Genomic DNA, 20,619 nt, shown 5'->3' with positions numbered 1-20,619 from the left:
CCCACTAGCCAGTATAACTCTAACAAAGCAGATAACAAAAAAACACTAACCCTAACGAGCAACCCTGTACGTGGTCACTGCCAACTGGAAACTATTTTGTTTCTGTTACTGTTTCCTTTTCTTGTGTGCTTCCACAGGTGGACCATCCAATCACTGTCTCACCTGTCCCAGACTCATACCAACAAAAAACTGGTAACCGAAGTCTGAAATTATAGAAACAACAATCAACAGCTGCCAAGAACTCTGAAACACCCAAAGTCAACCTCCTGGCCTACAGTACAGACAGGGCGGGCCCTTGCTGGAGGGTCTAGAGGAAAGAAAATTAGCAGGTAAGATCTAATTTCACCTTCCTCTGCGACCCTCCAGACCAGTCAAGACGCGTGGGACGTACCAAAGCAGTAAGAAATTCATGGGTGGGACCTACGAAGGCCAGAGGTCAAAACTGCTGCACCAAAACGCGCCTCTTCCCTTGCATGCACATCAATTCTATAATGTCTAACAAAAGAATGCAGCGAAGACCAAACTGCCACCTGACAAATATCTACCGGAGGAATCATACCATGCTCTGCCCAAGAGGCCGCCATTCCCTTAGTGGAATGAGCAGAAAACTCCATAGGTACCACACGACCCTTCAACTAGTAAGCAGATGCAATCGCTTCCTTCAACCACCTTGCAATAGTCGCCTTAGAAGCCGCTGCGCCCTTCTTAGGACCACCATGAAGAACAAACCAACGATCAGAGGATCTGAACTCTTGAGTTCTAGAGATATAACAGCGCAAAACTCTCCGCACATATAACTTTGCAAGCCTAAGCTGTTCTGCATCTCCCGCTAAGTTACCCAAAACTGGCAAAGAAATTACCTGATTTACATGAAACTCGGAAACCACCTTGAGCAAAAATGAAGGCACCGTCCGCAACGAAACCTTTTCCTTGGAAAAGGACAAAAACTTATCTAGAACTGCCCTTACAATATTTGCTTGCCAAACCACTATCATATCTTTTTCGCTATTACTAAATGCACATTTCCAATATAATTCTTAAATATTTCTTACTATGATTGTTTGCTAAAACACTATCATGTTTTATCATGATCATGTACCCAAAATCCTTCTGTTATTACTAAATGTATACTTTCTAATGTATTCTCACTACTCATGATGTATTGTAAGCCACATTGAGCCTGCAAAGAGATGGAAAATGTGGGATACAAATGCAACAAATAAATAAAGCATGGAGCTCCGAAACCCTGCGTGCGGAAGTAATAGCCACCAAAAAGACCGTCTTTAAGGAAAGATCCTTACCGAGGCCGACACCAAGGGCTCAAACGGGGGCCGAACCAAAGCATCCAACACGAGATTCAAATCCCACGGAGGCACCACCCACCGATGAGGCGGCCGCAGCAACTTAACGCCTTTCAAAAACTGAACCACCTCAGGAATAGAAGCTAAAGACTTCCCCTGAATCTTCCCGCGAAAACACGACAAAGCTGCCACTTGCACTTTCAAAGTGGACAAGGCCAGACCCCTGTCCAAACCATCTTGCAAAAACTCCAATATGTCCGCCACCGAAGAGCGAAAAGGCAGAACCTGTCGATCTTTGCTCCAGTGCTCAAAGAGCCTCCAAACCCGGACGTACGCCAAGGAAGTGGATTTCCTATGAGAACTCAACATCGTAGCTATAACTCTGGAAGAGAACCCTTTCTTCTTCAACCTGTGCCTCTCAAGAGCCAAGGCATAAGCGAGAACCGAGCCGGGTCTGGCATAATAATTGGGCCCTGACACAGTACTACCGCTCCTGACAACAGAAGAGGTTCTGCTACTGCCAGCCGCACTAGATCGCCGTACCATGGCTGACGCGGCCAGTTTGGAGCTATCAATATCACTCAACCGGAGTGACGTTCGATGCGCTGGACTCCTGAGGCCAGGGCAACAGCATCGATCCCTTCCACTCGAGGGTCTCTCTGACGACTGAAAAACCTCAGAACTTGCGCATTGCGGGCCATTGCCATCAGATCCATTACTGGCATTCCCCAGACCGACACGATGTGATTGAACACCGACCGATGCAGGGACCACTCTCCGGGGTCTAGAGTATGTCTGCTCAGATAATCTGCATCCACGTTGTCCACCCCGGCCACATTTGCCGCTGAGAGAGCCTGAAGATGAATTTCCGCCCATCGGCACAACCACGCCGCCTCCTCCGCGACCGCCTGGCTCTTTGTGCCCCCTTGACGGTTGACATAAACTACAGCTGTGGTGTTGTCACAGAGCACTCTTACTGCCTTGTGATCCATCAGAGTCTGAAAGGCCTGAAGCACCAACCGAATGGCCCGAGTCTCTAACCGGTTGATGGACCACCGAGCTTCTGTCTGCGACCACCGTCCTTGAGCTACCTGCCCGAGACAATGAGCTCCCCAGCCCTGCAGGCTGGCGTCTGTGACAAGAACCACCCACTGTGGGGATTCCAGTGGTATTCCCTTTTTCAGATTGCACGAGTTGAGCCACCAGCGTAGGCTGAGATGAGGTATTGCCGACAGCAGCAGACGCATGTCCAACTCCTGCGACAAGGGTGCCCAACGACTGAGCAGAGCTGACTGCACCTGACGCATGTGCGCTCTGGCCCACGGAACCACTTCTATGGTCGCCACCATCATCCCTAGCACCTGAAGGTAAGCACGGGCTGTCAGTGACGTCTCTGCAAGAAACTGACGAATCTGATCCTGCAACTTGTGAATCCGCGGATACGGCAAGACTACTCGACCCTTCCTTATATCGAAAAGTACCCCCAGGTATTCCAGAGACTGAGACGGAACCAGATGACTCTTGCTGAAATTCACTTCCCAGCCCAGAGACTGAATAAAACGTACCACTCGAGACATAGCCAACTCGCTTTCCGCCCTGGATTTGGTCCGAATCAGCCAATCGTCCAGATACGGGTGCACCAAAATCCCCTGTCTCTGCAACGCCGCCGCCGCCACCACTACCATAACCTTGGAAAAGGTGCGGGGAGCTGTGGCCAGACCAAAGGGCAGGGCACAAAACTGAAAATGCTTCCCTAAGACTGCAAAGCGGAGAAAACACTGATGAGCCGCACAAATGGGAATGTGAAGATAAGCTTCTGTCAAGTCTAGCGAGGTCAGGAACTCTCCCTTCCGAACCGCGACAATGACCGACCATAACGTCTACATTCGAAAAGAGGGAACCTTGAGTGCTGCATTGACTCTCTTTAGGTCTAAAATACGCCGAAAGGAATCCTCCTTCTTTGGAACTACAAAATAGATCGAATAGCACCCCGAGCGTTGCTGAGTGGGAGGAACAGGAACCACTCCTCCCAGGTCAAGGAGACGACGCAAAGTATCCCGCACTGCTGCTCTCTTGAGCCTCGAACGACAAGGGGACTCCAGAAACACTTCGGGAGGCGAACTTTCAAATTCCAGCGCATACCCGTCTCAAATCACTTCGAGAACCCACTGATCCAATGTGATCTGGGCCCAGCTCTGGTAAAATTCAAACAACCAAGCCCCTACCCACACCAGAGCCTGGACCCGCATACCTTCATTGGGGATTGCGTCCCGAAGACTGACCTCCCGCGGAAAAGTCACGCCCTCCATGACGACTCCCCCAAAAGGACTGGATGCACTGGAAGAACCGACTCTAGAAGTCCCACTAGACCTCCCCGGCCTATACCATCGAGCCTCCCTAAACTGACCTCGAGAGGAATTACCCCTGGCCCCCGCCTTGGCCTGGAAATCCGGAAGCCGAGGAGCCTTGGCATCACTAAGCCCTCACACTAATTTATCCAAATCTTCTCCAAAGAGCATAGCCCCCTTGAAGGGAAGCAAACATAACTTAGCTTTAGAGGCCGCATCCGCGACCCAACCTCGCAACCAGAGGGCCCTACGCGCCCCCACAATCATAGCCATATTTTTGGCTGATGCACGCAACAAATCATACAGTGCATCAGACAAAAAAGACGATCCCATCTCCAACTTGGCTAACTCATGAACCCACGAGGTTCCAACGTCCACCGAATCATCAAGAAGCTTCTCAGCCCAGCGAAAACAAGCCCGCGCTACCAGACCCCCACACACCGAGGCCTGCAGGGCGAGAGCCGACAAATCAAAACTACGCTTGAGAAAGGACTCCAGCCTCCTATCCTGAGGGTCTCGTAGGGCGGTACCGCCATCTACCGGGATAGCCGTAGCTTTAGTAACTGCCGTAACCACTGCATCTACTGTGGGAGCCCTAAAGGAATCTCTGTCCTCCTGCGGGGGAGGATAAAGCTGCACCATTGCCTTGGCAACCTTACACGCTGAATCTGGCGAATTCCTCTCCTGAGTAACCATATCCCGGAGGTCCTTGTTCATGGGAAAGGACTGCGCTGTACGCCCTTCACCAAAGGATCTACCTGCCTAGCCTCCCCCAAAGCCACCTCTGGCTGCTCAAACTTAAGAGTAGACGTGACCTGATCTATGAGCTCCGAAAGCTCATCTCTGTGGAAGATCCTAACCACTGAAGGATCCTCTCCAGGCACAACGGAATCCGGACCCTGAGAGCCTTCCAAGCCCTCCGAATCGCCCAGATCACTAAGTGCACCGTCCGAACCTATAGGAGAGAAACACTCCCCATCGTCTGCCCACTCCAACCGGGGCCTCTTAGACAGCATGGGACTAACCCCCTCCTCCACCTGGGGGGGGGGGGGGGGCCCGACTTCCAGGCCTGATAAAGGGTCCAGACGAAATCTGGAGGAAAACCAACCCCCCTCCTGGACCTTCAATAGGCACTCTTTGTGCTAAGACGGGGGCAGCAGGCCCAAAAACAGCCGATTCCGTGGGTCGCGCTGAATCCAAAATGGCAGCCGTTCCCGCTGACACTGGACCCGCCGGAGCTCCCACTGACCCAGAAACGCCCGAACCCGTCGGAACCTCCGCGGTCAACTCGGGGGGGGGGGGTCGCCACTGACTGTTTCGGTTCCCCACAAAGACGACACTGTCCGCCCGGCGCCTCTACACCCCCATGCGAGCACGCGCGACATCGGAGGAGCTTGCCGGCCGTAATCCCCGAAGGTAAGCAAAAGAACAAAACGCTGCCCCGAAACAAAAATACCTTCACTTAGAAGCAACAATCGCACTGCTCTCTCGCTCTGACAAGGAACCCAGCACTCCGCTCGTTCCGTGCAAGATAAATAAATCTCTGCTCTTAAAGGCCCAGCAACATAATTCTGGCGGCTGAAAATTGTGAGGCACTCAGGCTACAGTGCATAGAAAGCAGCCGAGGCACAAAGCTGCCACTAAAAACAGAAATAGAGAGCAGCACAGGGGGAGGGACCCGAAAACAGGCGTGGCACCCCAAGGGGGAAAGCTGGGCCCCACCGGACCCAGGGCCCCGAAGCACTTTTTTTTTTTTCTTTCTCTTTTAAACACACGTACAGGGTACTCAAAGGATAGAAAATTTGACAGTAAAACCCAAGGTCCCTGTGTCCTAATATCAAAACTACCTGACCAGACTAATAAAGACTGAACAGGCTGTCCTTCTACCTCTGCTGAGACTGAGAAAATACTAGCTAGTGGGTGTACTGCACAGGTTATATATACAGTACCCAAAAGTTCAGTGTTTTCTCAGTCTCTCTCTGCTCGTAGGAGTACATAACCCACGCGTCTTGACCGGTCTGGAGGGTCGCAGAGGAACTGCGATTAATAAGCCTACACTGACATTGATTTATATTTGACTTTTCTGTAGACTTGGACGGGATTGTGCACCGGGCTTGGAGACATAGTACACCAGCAGTACTTATCTCTCTTACTCTCTTTCATAATGTTGGGAGTGCTTTTTGGATAAGTTGTGTCCTGTCTTTTATATTGTTATTGTACTCCGCTTTGATGGTTTTCCCCTAAGCAGTTAATTAAATGAAACAAACCTGAACCTGAAAAGGTAGGTAGGGAGAGAGAGCAGGTAAAAGGACAGTTCAAAGATAGAGAGACAGCTAAGAAATGTAAGAAAAGAAAATAGGATGAGAGAAGAGAGATTGGTGGTAAATAAGTAAAGTATAGAGGAAAACAAACAGGAGAGAATTATAGGAAGAAGCAGAGGTAACCCCGAGAGAAGAGCTGTGCTCCTCACTTTGCGACGTTTGGCTGGCATGCCACTGAGGTAGGCATCGCTGAGCGGCGGCTGCTGTTTCATTTTCCTTTGAGTCTGGATGTCCTGACGGATAACAGGAACCCATTCCTGCAAGAGAACAACATGCAAGTGAGAAGTAAGAACCTTAAAAATGACCCAGAGCTGGTCTTCCCCTGTGCACAGAAAGCCCCAGGGTCCACTTGTGGTAAGATAATGACCCTTTCAACCATACAACTTCCCATCGTATTTTACCGGTGGAACAGCTGCTACCCAGGGCTCTGCCTCAGCCTCCTCGCGCAGGGGTCTTTCTGCCTCCAGGGACACAGGCTGCTGCTGGGCAGACATGGCTTCCTCTGCTGTCGTAGCAGGGGCCGGAGAAGCAGAAGAGTTTTCTCTCTTGAGAACAGGGATAAAAGGTGGAGAAGAGGAAAAAACATAGAAGTTCTACAGTTACACAGCACCTTCATTAAAGCCATGGAAACTCTCAGTCCAGGCATTTAAAATAGTCAAGGGGTGATCTGCATGAGAAGGGTTAAGAAAAATATCGTCTTTACCTCTGTTTCCTCCATGGTGAGCTCTGTTGGCTGTTCCTCCATTTGCTCATCCTGTACTGGCAGCTGTAAGATAAAAAGACATTTTCTTTTCTTGAGTCCCTCTACACCAGTCCAGATGCATGGGTATACACTCTTGCCAACAGAAGGAGACTGAAACTACTGGTTCAATGTCTTCACCCTATAAATGGTCCTGTGCAGTCCACAACCAGCCAATATTTCTACTGACAAAGCCTAGATGCAAATACAACCCCCATAATCCAGGACGAGAAACAACCAAGAACGTTATGATGATAACCACCAACAGTACCAAGAGAACTCTTAAAAACTGATCTGGAGATTCCCACCCTACTAGACTATTCCTTCTATCCAACTTCTACTTGCCAGACTTGCTTCACAGATTCCAGGAAGGGTTCTGGACTGGTCTGGAGGAACTCAAGGAAAACAAATTAGCAGGAAAGCTCTAACTTCTCCTTCCTAATCATGTTGACCAGGCCAGATATGTGAGACATACCAAAGCAGTGCCTAATAAGGGTAGGGATACAGACAGACCTGCCAACATGACACTCATCCAAAGACATCCTGACAAGTCTGCACGTTCAACCTGTAATGCTGCATGTAGGATAGCGGTGACAGCCAAGTGACCACCTTACAAATGTCCTGTGAAGGAATTAACCTGTACTCAGGATACCGCCTATGCCTCTGTAGAATGAGTTTCCAATGCACTGGGCAGCTGACAGCTCAGAACACATACTCTGATACTATAGTTTTATTCACTTCACCACGGTGGCCTTAGAGGTGCTACCTCTTCTTGTGCCCTCAACACACATAGCTTATGTGAACAGTGAAAATCTCAGTCCTCTTCAGATAACATAGAGCCCTCTGAACATTCAGACAGTGCAAGTGCCTTATCTCAGTGGAGTCTCCATCCCCCATTAACATGGGGAGCATGATGGAAAGGAGACATCACCTTAGGTTAAAAAAAAAAGATGGGACTGGACTCAGGACCACTTTCTTCTAAGACAAACAGGAAAGGGTCTAGAACACCAAAATCATCCTTGCTGAACAAATAACCACAAGAAAAACTGCTTTGAGAGCAAAATCCTTCAAAGATGATTGCCTAAGCAGCTCAAAGAGCGCCTGGCTCAACACCAAAATAACAAAATTTAAATCCCATGGGGTAAGGGGGATGACTACCGGCCTCTCCACAGGAGTTGCAAGCATCTCAACCCCTTCAAGAATGGAGAAACATCCGGGTGCAGAACCAACAGGTGACCTTGTACTATTCCTCTAAAAACAGGTTACTATCTCTAAGCGCACTCTGACCAAGGCAAGTGCCAAACTCTTCGGTAGGGGAGATTCTGGAATTCCTGTAGGACAAGTGCACAACACAGACACTTGCGGGTCAAAACACCATGCCTCGAAGATCCTCCAGACTCTGACACAGGGCAAAGAGATGGACGTTTTCCTAGAATGCTACACTTATTACCCTACTAACCACGCTTCCAGAGCCATGCCATAAAAGATGGAATCGGGAAAGACTAACAGATCCCCTACCTTCAGTTTCATAAGATCCCCCTACCAGGGTCTGCTGCTGCCTGTAGCGCTTTCACACGGAGGTGAGAGGTGCTGTCAGGTCACTGCAGGGGGCCCGATACGGAGGGGGGAGGGAGCAGCGGCGATGAGGGTAGCTGGACATGGGGGAGGGCAGGGGGGAGAGGCCATGGTTGCTGGACTTGGGGTGAGAGCAGGCCACAGGGGAGGGTTGCTGGACATGGGGGGAGGCCAAGGGAAAGAGGAGGGTCGCTGGATATGGGGGGGAGGATCGGTGGACGGGGTGAGGCCAGGGGAGAGAGGAGGGCTGCAATACTCGCCCGTTTTTACGGGCTTAACGGCTAGTATTATATAATTGATCGTGCTCTTTCTTTGGTGTTTCTGGGACAGAGACCGTAGAAGTCCGCCCAGCTCTGCCCTTATGTTTCAACTACTGGAGTTGCCATCAAAACCCACTTCAGCCTATCCGAATCCATCTTTTTATTTGTGGGACAGAGACTGTCCTCACGTTCCAAATAATTGGAGTTTCCGTCGAAGCTCTCTACAGCCCATCCTAAACCGGATTGCTATACGTGGAACTAGACCGTACAAGCCAGCCCAGCATCAGCCTTAGTTAATACAGCCAGAGTTGCCATCTAAGCACCACTTGACATGCAAACATATAAGTTTTGTTTTTTTATACCATTCATTTTCTAGTTAGAGATCCTCTTGTGTCCATCCCATGCCTTTTTGAATTCTGCCACAGTTTTCTTTTTTCTCCACCACCTTCCTTGGGAGGGCATTCCAGGCCTCAACCATCCCCGCCGTGAAAAAGAATTTTCTGACATTGCTCCTAAGTCTACTACCTTGTTCTCCTTGAACCAGTGTGTTTCTGCTTAGAAAATCCATCATGGTGCCCACGCAGGCCATGTATGCTGGCAATAGAAGATAGCAGGTTCTGTTACATGAGTACCTTGACCTCTTTCACCACCTGGTGACTCTTTGTCTGACAATGTGACCACAATAGCATACATCTATCAACACTCTCACCACTTCGCCTTAAACCAATAGCTAGGCAGTCAGAAGGTCAAGCCAGATGGCTCTCGCTTCAGACAGTTGATTGCCAAGCCACCTCCTTCTCTAACAATGGAACCTGAGCTACTATTGGAAACAGGATACTGGGCTAGATGGACCATTGGTCTGACCCAGTATGGCTACTCTTACGTTCTTATGTATTCCGATCTTGCAATCACTCCCAACTGCCCAAATTGGCATCTATAGTCACTGGTAGCCAGATTGGCTCTTCCAGAGGCATTCCTGTGCCCTAAACTGAGCGTAACCACTGCACCAAGCTGTCCCTCACCCCCCCCTAAAGGACACAAACAAAACTGATGTAATGAGGCCTGCTGTAATGGCCGTATTCAAGCCTGACCCACAAAACCAATTCTATTATCGCTGCCATGGACCCCAACACCTGAAGATAATTCCAGGCTGTTACTCTCAACTGACTTCTCACTTGTGCCAAAAGTTTTTCACTCCAGCCTTACAGAAGGAATACTATACTTTAAAGCAGATCAAACTGCGTTCCTAGATATTCATGTTTGGAACAGGCTCAGCTTGCTTTTTAGGATTCAAATCTTTTCAAATTTTACAAACAAAATAATGACAGCAATTTAACCCATCTAAGCCCATCCCACTTTTCCCACTCACAAAAACCCCAAATTAACACTCTTAGGGATAGCTTATTCAAAAATGCAAATCACAAATGTAAAATCATTAAGAACCAAGCTTCAAGCTCAAGGTGGTTCCCAAATAGACCAAAATTGTTTCTTTCGTTTATCTGCGAGCCATGCGAGCTTTCATTAAAATTAGGTTATGAAATGTATTTCTCCATTGCCAAAAAACTGGTGCTCAGCCTGCTCTTTATCGCATTGACTACCCATCCCAACTCCTGCAGAAACTGTACCACGTTCTCCTCAAACGACTTTGCCCAGATCAGCCAGTCGTCCAGGTAGGGATGCACAAACACCCTTTCCTTCCTCAGCTGAGCCACTGCCATCACCAGTGAAGGTCCTTTGGTGCTGTAGCTAGACCAAATAGGAGGGATGTGAATTGGAAATGCTGCACAGCAAAGCACAGGAGTCTCTGGTGCTCCAACCAAATCAGAATATGCACATAAGCTTCAGTAAAATCCAAGGATGTTACGAACTCTCTTTGACTCACTGCCATAACAACGGACTGGAGAGTCTCCATTTGGAAGGACATTCGCAGTCATGGATTTGATATATTGCCTTTACGTGGTACAACCAAAGCAGTTTACATATATTATATGCGGGGGTTCAAGGCCCTCCAGAAGCTCTGGAGCCGCTTTCATGGCCTATGGTCACTCCAAAAGAATTATCCCCTGGATCGAAACATGCTCAGCCTCACTTCTCTTCAGTGACCTATCAATGACTGGGATCATCTTGCAGTTTGGGCCAACCTTCCAGAAGCCTAGTGACCTTATGAATCCCCATGGTACTTATTTATTTACAGGGTTTTTTTTTTTTATATTTTCAAGTCTATCAGACCAATCAAAAAAAGTTTTGGAACGGAGGCAGTCAAGTTAACAGTAATACAATCAGAATTTCATCTTGCCAAATTCATCAACAATAAACCCATCTATATATATATATAACCTCTCGATGAGAGATACTGGCACAGGACTCTACAGGACCAAGACATTGAACCAATAGATCTCGGTCTCCATCTATTGAAGGAGAGTGTATACCCATGTCTGATCTGGAGAAACAATGAGTAAGACTTTGCCATCAAGTACATGCATAAAGCCTCTCCCTCATCATTGCCTCTGCCACAGATCAGGGACAAGCACAAAACCTCTCCCCCACAATGCCCTCCCGCCATAGCGAGTGACATATTTAATTTGGCATTTATAACCCACTTCACTGACAAGTTCTAGCTGGTTTACAGTCAGCGTGTTGTCAATAAAATTAATATCTTACAGTGGCACCGTTCAATATACAGCAGACATAATTAAATTACATCTTACAGTAAAATGAGCTAACAAAGTTGAACTACGTTAGAATTAACTGCGAACATAAGGGCTAACGTTATAAAGATTGTTATATATAGAGCCTCCTCCCTATGACCGTCACCACTGCATTTCCACCCCCTCTGTACCCTTCTAATTACCTCTTGGCTCTCGCCTGTTCTCCGTACATAGTGAAGTATCTGCTCCTCCGTCACTGGCATGTGCTCCAGGATTTCGTGCAACCTCTGTCCCATCATAGTGGTCAGCCAGTTCACGAGTGAGGGGTTTACATCTGCCGACATGCGCCTCTGTCATGCACATGAGAGAAGAGCATGGGGACACGGTGATAACAGCACACAGAACATCCTGCCCTACCTGGACCCTATACCACTACAGCCCATCCTACCTTAATCTTGTAACGTTAAGGTTGAAATGGTTAGAGCCATGAACTAGGGAAGTCAGGGTTCAGTGTCTACTTCTATTGATCTCAGGCAAGTGACTCTTGTTCTCTCAGGTGCCCATGAGTAATCAAATCCAAGCTATCCCAAGTTATTTAGTTAAGCTCTCTGGGACAGGGTCTTATTGTACCTGAATTGATGTAATCTGCCCTGAGCTTACCCTGGAAAAGCAGAATAGAAAGAACAACTTATTTTATTAACCGTGTCCTGATCCCTGCAGTGCTACATTCCCCCTCCCTCTCATGCCTGTAGCACTACCTCCACCCTCGTTGCTTCAGCTCCTTGGCCCTGGTTTGCCTGTGGACGCCGGGGGGTGTACGTACAATCCTGTCATTGATCACCGCCGTCAGCGCAGCCTGCTCTCCCCGCAGGCAGTGCAGGTTCAGGGCCAGGCACTCAAACAGGCCCTGGTTACACAGCTCCAGCAGCCGATGGCCGAAGGTGGCATCTGGGAGATGATGGGAGAGTAGTGTCAGAAAGGGGGGGGGGGAAGCCAACACAGACCGAGGCAAGAGACTGTCACATTACGCCCCTTCTTAATTACCTGTACAATGAAGAATGTGTGTTGCAATTCGGTTGAAGAGGTCCTGCAGGAATTCCAGGTTTGATCGGGTGATGTCTACTCCTTCCCGCACTTGGACAGAAGCCTATATCAAAATGGAAGGGAAGGGAAAAGGAGAATGTCAGGAATCATGTCCTCTCCAACCCAAGACAATTCCAGAATACAGCAGGTACAGCAAGGAGGGGGAAAACAAAAAACCCAAAACACAGCCCCAGGATTCACTGCTTTCCCTCTCTCTGGCATAGGGTTGCAATGTTTGTAAATCTGTTTCTGAAAGCACCTCCTGGTAGAGGCTGTTTATGAACAAATCATAGCATCCAAGCTTCAGGCTTTGGTGGGCTCGTTTAGATTGATAAGTATGGCTAGTTTTTTGGCAGATGCCAGACTGGGGGAGGGGTTAAGGGACAGCAAGGGCACTTACAAAACTCTCCCGGACGTATTCTTCCAATCCACTAATCAGGTTAGCGGTTGCTGCCTGGCGTAGGAAAAAAAAAAAAAAACAGTGACACCAACAAATACTCAAAACTCCAACAATGCCCTTTATTTCTGCCCTGCAGTGCTCTCTGCTATTCCAGTACTGACACACCGCCTCCCACCCAGACCCAAGGTACCTTACTCCTGCCCCCCCCCCCCCCTCACCCGTGTATTCTGTTCTGTGGGCTCCTGGTTGTGCAGGAACTCCTCTCGGAAAAATCGGTTCAGCTGAGGCTGGATACGCTGCAGCGGCTGGAACTGCCCGTGCAGTAGCATCACCATATCCACCATGGAGAAGTTTTGACAAATGAGCGATACCAGGTCTCCAAAAAAGCCTGAAAAGAAAACAAATGAACAGAAAAAGCTTAAAGAAAATCACATAAATGGTTTCTGAAGATCCCAAAAAGACAGACACTCTCCAATTGGAAGCATCCAGGGACTGTGACCCCTGTGATACTGCTGATTGTGTGCACAGTGCCTGTTTCAGGGGCACCCTGGAAAAATATCACACACCAACATGCTTATGTCCATGCAGAATCCCCACAAACCCCTGTATACACACACCATCCTTAATTCCACCTCCAACACACACGAAATACTGCTACATCACCTACATACAAGCAACATTAAAAAAAATACATCCATCGCATGCATCACATGAACATCCATATCAAACATATCCACACACCTACATACTGGGGGTAATTCTATAGATCTTCACACCAATTCTGGCACCCCATTGGCGCACACCGAGCGTCAATTCTCTTAAAGGCTCCTGACGCCAAGATTCCATTATAAAATACTAGCAAAAGCCACCATCGGCGTACCAAAAAAGTCATGCACCATCGGTTACGCATGCCAATAGACATGGTATAACTGTTGGCACATTAATGCATATTACCTACTGGATTTTGTAGAGTACACGTGCTCCTACCCATGACCTAGCCTAAGGCATGTCCCCTAGCATTTATGAGCACCTTTGTGGGATGGTGCTTAGTTTACTCAAGTAGCTGCCAATTTTTCTCAGCAATACACTTAAGTAACGTCTCTCTTTAGGCACCAATTTATGGAATTGCTTCCAGTACGTATATACATCATTCCTGCTTACTCACTGACTATACACAATTCATGGACACAATATGCAATGTTCCGACACACAACTACATGTAAAAATCATAAACTCCTTCTAGCAGACTTGCCCCTATCGGTGTGAATGGCACCATTCTGCGTCCGTTTACAATATTCTTGCAAGATCGATCGTTCAATTTCCTTCAAGTGTTCTTCCTCATCTGCTTATCCCGTCTTGAGGTGTTCCTCAAGGTCCTTGCTTCCCTTCTCTTTAACATCTCAGACCTCCGACAACGATAATGCAGGAAGCAGAACTGACTGCTCATTAGCACGCATACGATACCTTGCTGGTCCTTCTACGCCAACCCTTACAATCCAAACCTCACACCATTACCCCACTGCCCTTTTAAGGTTACCACCTGGCTACAGGAGAACTTGCTCTTAACGCAGCTAAAACTGTCCTTGCCTGGCTCACTGGCCATTCCTGTGCCCATCTCTTACTCCGGATTTGACGGGATCCCTAATTACTTTGGTGAACTCTTTCCAAGTATTTGGAGTAAACTAAATTCTTGATCAACAATTATCCTCTAAGTCTCACATCTCATCTATACCCTCCGCCAATTTAGGTCTGCACATGGTTTTCTGGATAAGCCAGCATAATTTACCCTATCCTTGTTAACTAACCACTTAGATGCAATATTGGCCTTGCTCTCTCAAAAGATCAGTCTGTCCAAAATACTTCTATTAGGGTTCTCTGCCGTGCACACAAATTTGATCACAACACCCCATTTATTTATTTATTACATTTGTACCCCGCGCTTTCCCACACAATGCAGGCTCAATGCGGCTTACATAGTAATTTGAAATACAAAGTCATATAATAGAAATTTCTAAACATTGTAAGTTGAGCTTGATAGTATATGATAAATTGATCTTGATAATGTATGATTAGTATAAGAGAGGGAAGACCGGATAGGATAGTATAAATTTGTGAGAAATGGGGTAAGGCGGGATAAAATATAGGGGAGAAAAATCCTTACCCTTGCACATAAAATTCCTACTCTCCACTGTACCTTCTCTTCTCACAATCCACTTGCTTTGCCCCTGCCATTGCGTGCCCATCTGGACTCCAGGAGCCACTGCACTGTTTTCTATCTAGCCTTTCTCTGTGGAATTCCCTACCATTTGCCCTTCATGCACAGTGGGATATAACTAATAAAAGTACCGATACAATCATCAGGAATAACAATTCAGAATTCTGCGGCTAGACTGATTTTTCACAGCTGCAAGTCTGATCATGTTTCTCCCTTGTTATATGGAACTTGTTCTGAAGACTTATCACAAACATTTAAGACCTTAAACACTAATTCAGTGTTTTGGATGTGTAATCATCTTGTTCTAGCTTTCCCTCCTGTTAAACATGTTAGATTTAAAGCAGTTTTCTCAAATTCTTTTGTTTTTTTAGTCGTCCGTCTTTGGAATAACCTTCCTGTTGAAATTTGTCTTTTGACTAATTATTTTATTTTTCGCAAGGCTTTGAAGACTTACCAGTTCTCCTGTCGTTGATGAACTTTGGTTTTATTGAGTGTGTAACTTGTATATTAGCTGAAGGTTGGAAATATACTTTGTCGCTACCCCTAAGAGAATTACAATAGCCCAGTAAAGCTAAAATAGATAGCTGGACAATGAGTCTGAAATGATCTTGCAAAAAAATAAGAACGAACCAGCCAAAGTGGTTTAAGTTTAAAATAGGTCATCCTAATTACATTATTAACTTGTGGTGCCATTGACAAGAGTCAAGAATTATGCCTAAGACTCTAGACTCCCTTTCTACTTTTAAGGTAGACAAGCGTTTGTTGTATCTTTTTTTTTTTTTTTTTACAAAGTAGAAATTAGATTTTACCTGCTAATTTTCTTTCCTTTAGTTTCTCCAGACCAGTTCAGACAAGTGCTGGACACACTTGGTGTACCCCCCCCCCCCAAAAAAAAAAAAAAAAAATCTGGGAGCCCCAGAAACCCATCTCCAGTGCTAGTGCTGCTTTTCTCTCTCACTATTACTGTCTTTTTTTTAAGCTGAGAAGACTAAAAAGACAAGGGAGAGAATGGACAAGGAACTTCAGCCCACCCCAACCCCCCCCCCCCAAACCTGATCAAAAGACCCCTCACACGAGCCGGACTCCCCAGATACCTACCACCTGCTCAGAATGAGAAAATACTCGCTTGTCTAAACTCGTCTGGAGGAATAAGGAAAGGCAGTATAGTAGGTCCTAAGTAAACGAATCAACGGCATACCCTGCAGAATCATGAAAATATGCCCTCCCCTCCCACCCACTACCCTGCATAACAAATCTTGGCAGCGATGGTCCTTACCAAGGGCCCCATCAGTGCCCGGTTCAAAGATGTTGCTGGAACCACTGAGCCGCTGGATGAAGTCTGCGATACTCTCTGTGCTGCCCTGCTGGGCACTCAGAGAGCCCATAATGGAAGAGAGGACCCCCTGCACCATGCTAGTAAAGAACTCGGGGGCCAAACTATCAGTGGGTCCCCCTTGCTCCACCTGCGGAGGCAGCAGCGGCGACTGCTGCAGTGGGACAGAGGTCACTGTGGGTGGAGGCTCTGGAGGCTGCTGCTGGAATTGAGATGCTGGATCGTTCTGCGGTGGAGCAGAAGGCTGAGGGGTCAACACAGTCTGAGCACCCTGCGGGAGATGAAAAAAAAACCAAAAATGTCAGAAGGCAAGCCACTCTGCCTGGGTGTGCTTCCGTCTACAATGTCCCCACAGACTCTACCTTCCTCTCTGTATTTTTAGCATGCTTGGACTACTCCACTGTGCTTTCCACCCAAAGTCTTCTGGCCATTCCAGACATCCTCTCTCCACCCAGCCCCCCCCCCCCCCCCCCAACAGCATATCATATCATAACCCAGGACTTGCACAAGGCATAGATCCGGATCGGTACAAGGCCCCCTGGTGCCACCATCCTGTCCCACCCAGTGCACAATGAAGGAGAAAATGGAGAGGGAGCAATTTTGGCACTCTGGCCAATCATGTACTCTGTGCAGCAGCACTGCTCACACAGTCCTAGATAAGACCCAGTCAAAACTCTCATCCTTGAGTTTGTCTCTGATTAAAACTTACCAGGTATTTCTGGACTCTCTCCTACAATTCTGCTTCGGTCATACTGGATCTCACAGATGTGTACCTTTTCCAGACACAACAACTTACCTGCAGAAACTCGGTCATACCCTGAAGAAAGCCCGGTGTACCAGGCATGGCCACGGTGATAGTGGGAGCCCCCATGCCAGCCACTCCAGCCATGCCCGAGCCGGCGGCTCCCAGGATGTTGCCCAGTAGCTGTGAGAACTGAAGTTCCGCAGATAGTGGAGGGGGGGGAGGAGGAGGAGGAGGAGGAGCGCTGGGGTCAGCACCCCCAGTGTCTGTGGCAGTGGTGCTAGTTGTGGTGGTGGTAGTCGTGGATGTGGAGGTGGCTGACTGGCTGGAAGCTGTAGTGGTGGTTGTGGTGCTGCTACCGCTGCTGCTGCTACCGCTGCTGCTGGCACCTTGAGCTGGAAGAAAAAGAACAGATGGCTGGCAGTCACCCAGATCCTGAATGCGGGATTCAGACAGCTGAGACGCGAACACACAGCACACACAGGTCTATGAACGGTTCTCACCAACTAGCACCGGCTGCATGAGAAGCTGCCCCACCAAGCCGCTGATCATCTGCGCCAGGGAGGCATTCCCACCCACGCTGGCTGCCTACAAGACAAATTAAAAAAAAAAAAAAGAGGCAAGAACTTAATCCAAATTCTTTACAGTTAACAGTGTTGCTTGAAGCTTGGTTGGGGGTACGCTTTAAGGCTCCAGCTGCAAACCAGTCGGAGTCGACCCAGCTCAGTGAAGCAGGGAGTGGCTCCAGCCTTCAACTGCACTGGTGTTGGCCAATGAGACTCAACAAAATTGAGGAAGTTGAAAATCTTCTACATCAGATTACACACTCCTGTACATTATGTTACATTTGTATACCGTTCTAAGCGGCAGACCCTTGGGAGTTTACAGTGTGTCAGATTACACACGCATGTATTATATTACGTTATGTTTATATACCGTTCTTTACCAAATGGTTCTAAGTGGTAAACCCTTGGGAGTTTACATAAGGCATAATAATATTCCCAGTAGTATTCCCTTCTTAACAGCTATAAATCAGGGTAAGTCAAATAAACCTCTTAAAAAGCAGGGTTTTTAGAATTCTCCTGAAAAAAGAGGTTAGAGAAATCTGTAAAACAGGAAGGCTCAAATTTCTCGTAACTGCTGAATCTTTCTATGCCCTTAGTCAATGGAAACGTAAAAAAAAGAAGCATTACATCATCTTCGAGTTCTATTAGGTGAAATAAACTCAAAATGAGAAATTCTGGACAGTCCCGTTAGAATTTTAAACATCACACTGCAAAATTTAAACTGCATTCTATATGTTTCTAAGGTGGAAGAGGGGTCTTGGACCACTCAGCCTGTCTGCCTGCCACTCAGTGGATCCAGAGGGGTCTCTCTATCACTGGGCACGGCAGTCTACACTTTTGTTTCTACAGCATCGTGCGTGTGTCCCTGTGCCTGTGGCTTTAATTGGTCCCCCCTGTACTTACCGCAGCTCCTGAAGGTTGGGAGGCCCCAGGTGAATTGCCATGGCGCACATTTGGAGGGGGTGGCCGAGAGAACACCACCCTGGCAGGCCCGGCCTGGAAGTTTGGGACTTGCTGACCTGCAAAACAGGAAGCTGGTTTAGCGGGGGGTGGAGAGGAGAAGGGTCCCCAGACTTAGGTCTAAATCTACAAGAAATCTATCCTAGCCAAGGAGTTGAGCGTAAAGGTCTTAAGGATCTAGTCATACGTCAGAACTAAAAGGATACTTAACCTACTCTTCTACACTTCCCCTCGCCCTCGCTAACCCGTGTCCTGCTCCCCTACCTGTGGCGGCTGAGGTTGCAGCTGCTAGGGCCTGCTGGGTTATCTGATGGGAGATGGCCTGCATGAACTCGGGAGGTAGGCTGGGGATCTGGACTGACGACGTCCCGCCTGTGAAGAGATCGAGGAGGATTTAGAAGAAAAAATAAAATAAAAAAGCCTGCTGTCCCTTTCTCAGATAAAAGTTTAAGATGATGAGAGAAACGAGATAGCCACCTCTAGGGTACAGGGGCCTTGGGCTGCGCATCATACAACCAGAGTGAGTGAAATGGTTCCTGGCCACTGAGATTCTCCCTTCTCTAGCCGAAAATGTGTATCCTTTGCCAATATGCTCATGCACTGACACTTAGACTAGACTATGACCCCCTCAAAGTGTGTGGTGTGATTAGAATGTCTTTGTATCTTACACTGGGTCTTTTCAGGGCTCCAGCTGTATGCATGTTACAGGGGCTGAGATTCTTACCGTGCCCTGTGGTCGTGGAGGGACCAGATCCAGTGCCACCGGAGGGTGAATTGGAATCTGTGAATGAGGAGAAGCGGAAAGGGAACTGTGGGAAAACAGCAGCTTTCAAGAGACGCTGAAAGAGAGTCCATACGTTTGGTTTCTGAGGGCACATTGTGTCTCTGCATTTAGGGTTAAGCGACGGACACACACACAAAAAAAAAATGCAGTCCCACAGAGCCACGGGCACAAAAGAAGAAGAGCCACAAGCAAAAGGAAAGAGACTAAGACGAGCTTAATGCAAAAGAAAACAACAGAACCGCAAAGAGAACACAAGCCTCAAACAACAGACAGTCGGAAAACGAGACTCCACTGTAAGCGCTCACCTTGCAGATTCATATGCATCATCATGAGAGGCTCCACAGTTTGGTGTGTGATGCGGATCACTCGTGGGTGTGAAGACTGGCCCGAAGCTGGCCCCTGGCCTTCAGGACTCAACCCGGAAGGTGGGGTGGTGGTGGCAGCACCTCCCGTCTCTCCTGGCGTAGTCTGTGCAGCTACCTGTTCTTCCGAGCCTGAAGGAGGCACTGTTTGGGAGGTGCGGGCTCCATTCCCCGTCATGGTCACAGTGGTACCAACGTTTATCTGTGATAGAAGGGAAACAGAGAATGACAGCAAATAAAGACCACAGAACCTATCCACTCTGCCCATCCACACCAACTACTCGGCTCTATAATCCCTTCCTGTTCCATATATCCACTGTCTTTTCTGTAAAGAAATATTTCTTTAAGTTTATCCCCTTCACCCTATGACTCAGTTCTTCTCTCACCTTTACATGTCACACTATGCTTTCTGGAGACTGGGTCTACCATCTTGGGGAGGGGGCAGGGAGATGCCTGCTCTAGCACTACAGTTGCTTGGGGCTACGGTTCCCTCACCTGTATGGGGATGGCTGCTTGCTGCACTACCATCGGGGCCGTGTAATGAGACATGGGCCGCACCACATGCAGATGGCGGGGGATGCTGCTGGACAGGTTACAACGAAGGTCAGACAGTGCCACAAAAGTGTTCCCCAGCAGACGCAGGCACTCCCCCACCAGGTTAATAAGCCGCTGGTCTTCCTCCCGACCCTCCATCTGGAAGAGAGAGCGAGAGAGTGTGTGTTTGGGGGGGGTTACACTGTCAGCATCAGTGTGGACATATAGATGGAGGAACTACAGAGAACTGGCGTAGAGAGAGAAAGGTGCATAGAGGGGCACAGGCCCACCACTTACATTGTTGTTATAATCTGTACTGGTGGCATTGCCCAAGATCTCCTGGAAGCGCAGCATATGAGGGTTCAACTGCTCCTCCACCCGTCGCAGCTCCAGTAGCACTTCACAGTACTCTGACGGGGCTGGGTGACTGCAGAGAATATGGCAGGAC

The 20,619-nt window shown here is 48.1% G+C and overlaps 1 protein-coding gene across 5 annotated transcripts in view; it reads right to left on the bottom strand.

Annotated features, from left to right (window-relative positions):
• Nucleotides 1-20,619, bottom strand: part of BAG6 (BCL2 associated athanogene 6) — a 61,580-nt gene that overhangs the window by 13,294 nt on the left and 27,667 nt on the right. For 3 of the 5 annotated variants that reach the window (XM_030197348.1, XM_030197350.1, XM_030197351.1), the window contains 17 exons: nt 20,469-20,598; nt 20,133-20,330; nt 19,581-19,839; nt 19,216-19,272; nt 18,756-18,863; nt 18,435-18,550; nt 17,469-17,553; nt 17,020-17,360; nt 16,167-16,494; nt 12,894-13,063; nt 12,676-12,729; nt 12,237-12,339; nt 12,016-12,140; nt 11,396-11,542; nt 6,674-6,736; nt 6,372-6,515; nt 6,120-6,227 (listed from right to left, as the gene is read on the bottom strand). In XM_030197348.1, the coding sequence (XP_030053208.1) occupies nt 6,120-6,227; nt 6,372-6,515; nt 6,674-6,736; nt 11,396-11,542; nt 12,016-12,140; nt 12,237-12,339; nt 12,676-12,729; nt 12,894-13,063; nt 16,167-16,494; nt 17,020-17,360; nt 17,469-17,553; nt 18,435-18,550; nt 18,756-18,863; nt 19,216-19,272; nt 19,581-19,839; nt 20,133-20,330; nt 20,469-20,598 (2,536 nt within the window). The remainder of the gene's footprint in view (nt 1-6,119; nt 6,228-6,371; nt 6,516-6,673; nt 6,737-11,395; nt 11,543-12,015; nt 12,141-12,236; nt 12,340-12,675; nt 12,730-12,893; nt 13,064-16,166; nt 16,495-17,019; nt 17,361-17,468; nt 17,554-18,434; nt 18,551-18,755; nt 18,864-19,215; nt 19,273-19,580; nt 19,840-20,132; nt 20,331-20,468; nt 20,599-20,619) is intronic. The other 2 variants (XM_030197353.1, XM_030197352.1) reach the window with 2 other exon arrangements.

Source organism: Microcaecilia unicolor, chromosome 3 (genome assembly GCF_901765095.1).
Source record: "Microcaecilia unicolor chromosome 3, aMicUni1.1, whole genome shotgun sequence".
Lineage (NCBI taxonomy): Eukaryota > Metazoa > Chordata > Amphibia > Gymnophiona > Siphonopidae > Microcaecilia > Microcaecilia unicolor.
The sequence above is the reverse complement of the archived record's forward strand: the minus strand, read 5'-3'. Positions and strand labels throughout refer to the sequence as shown.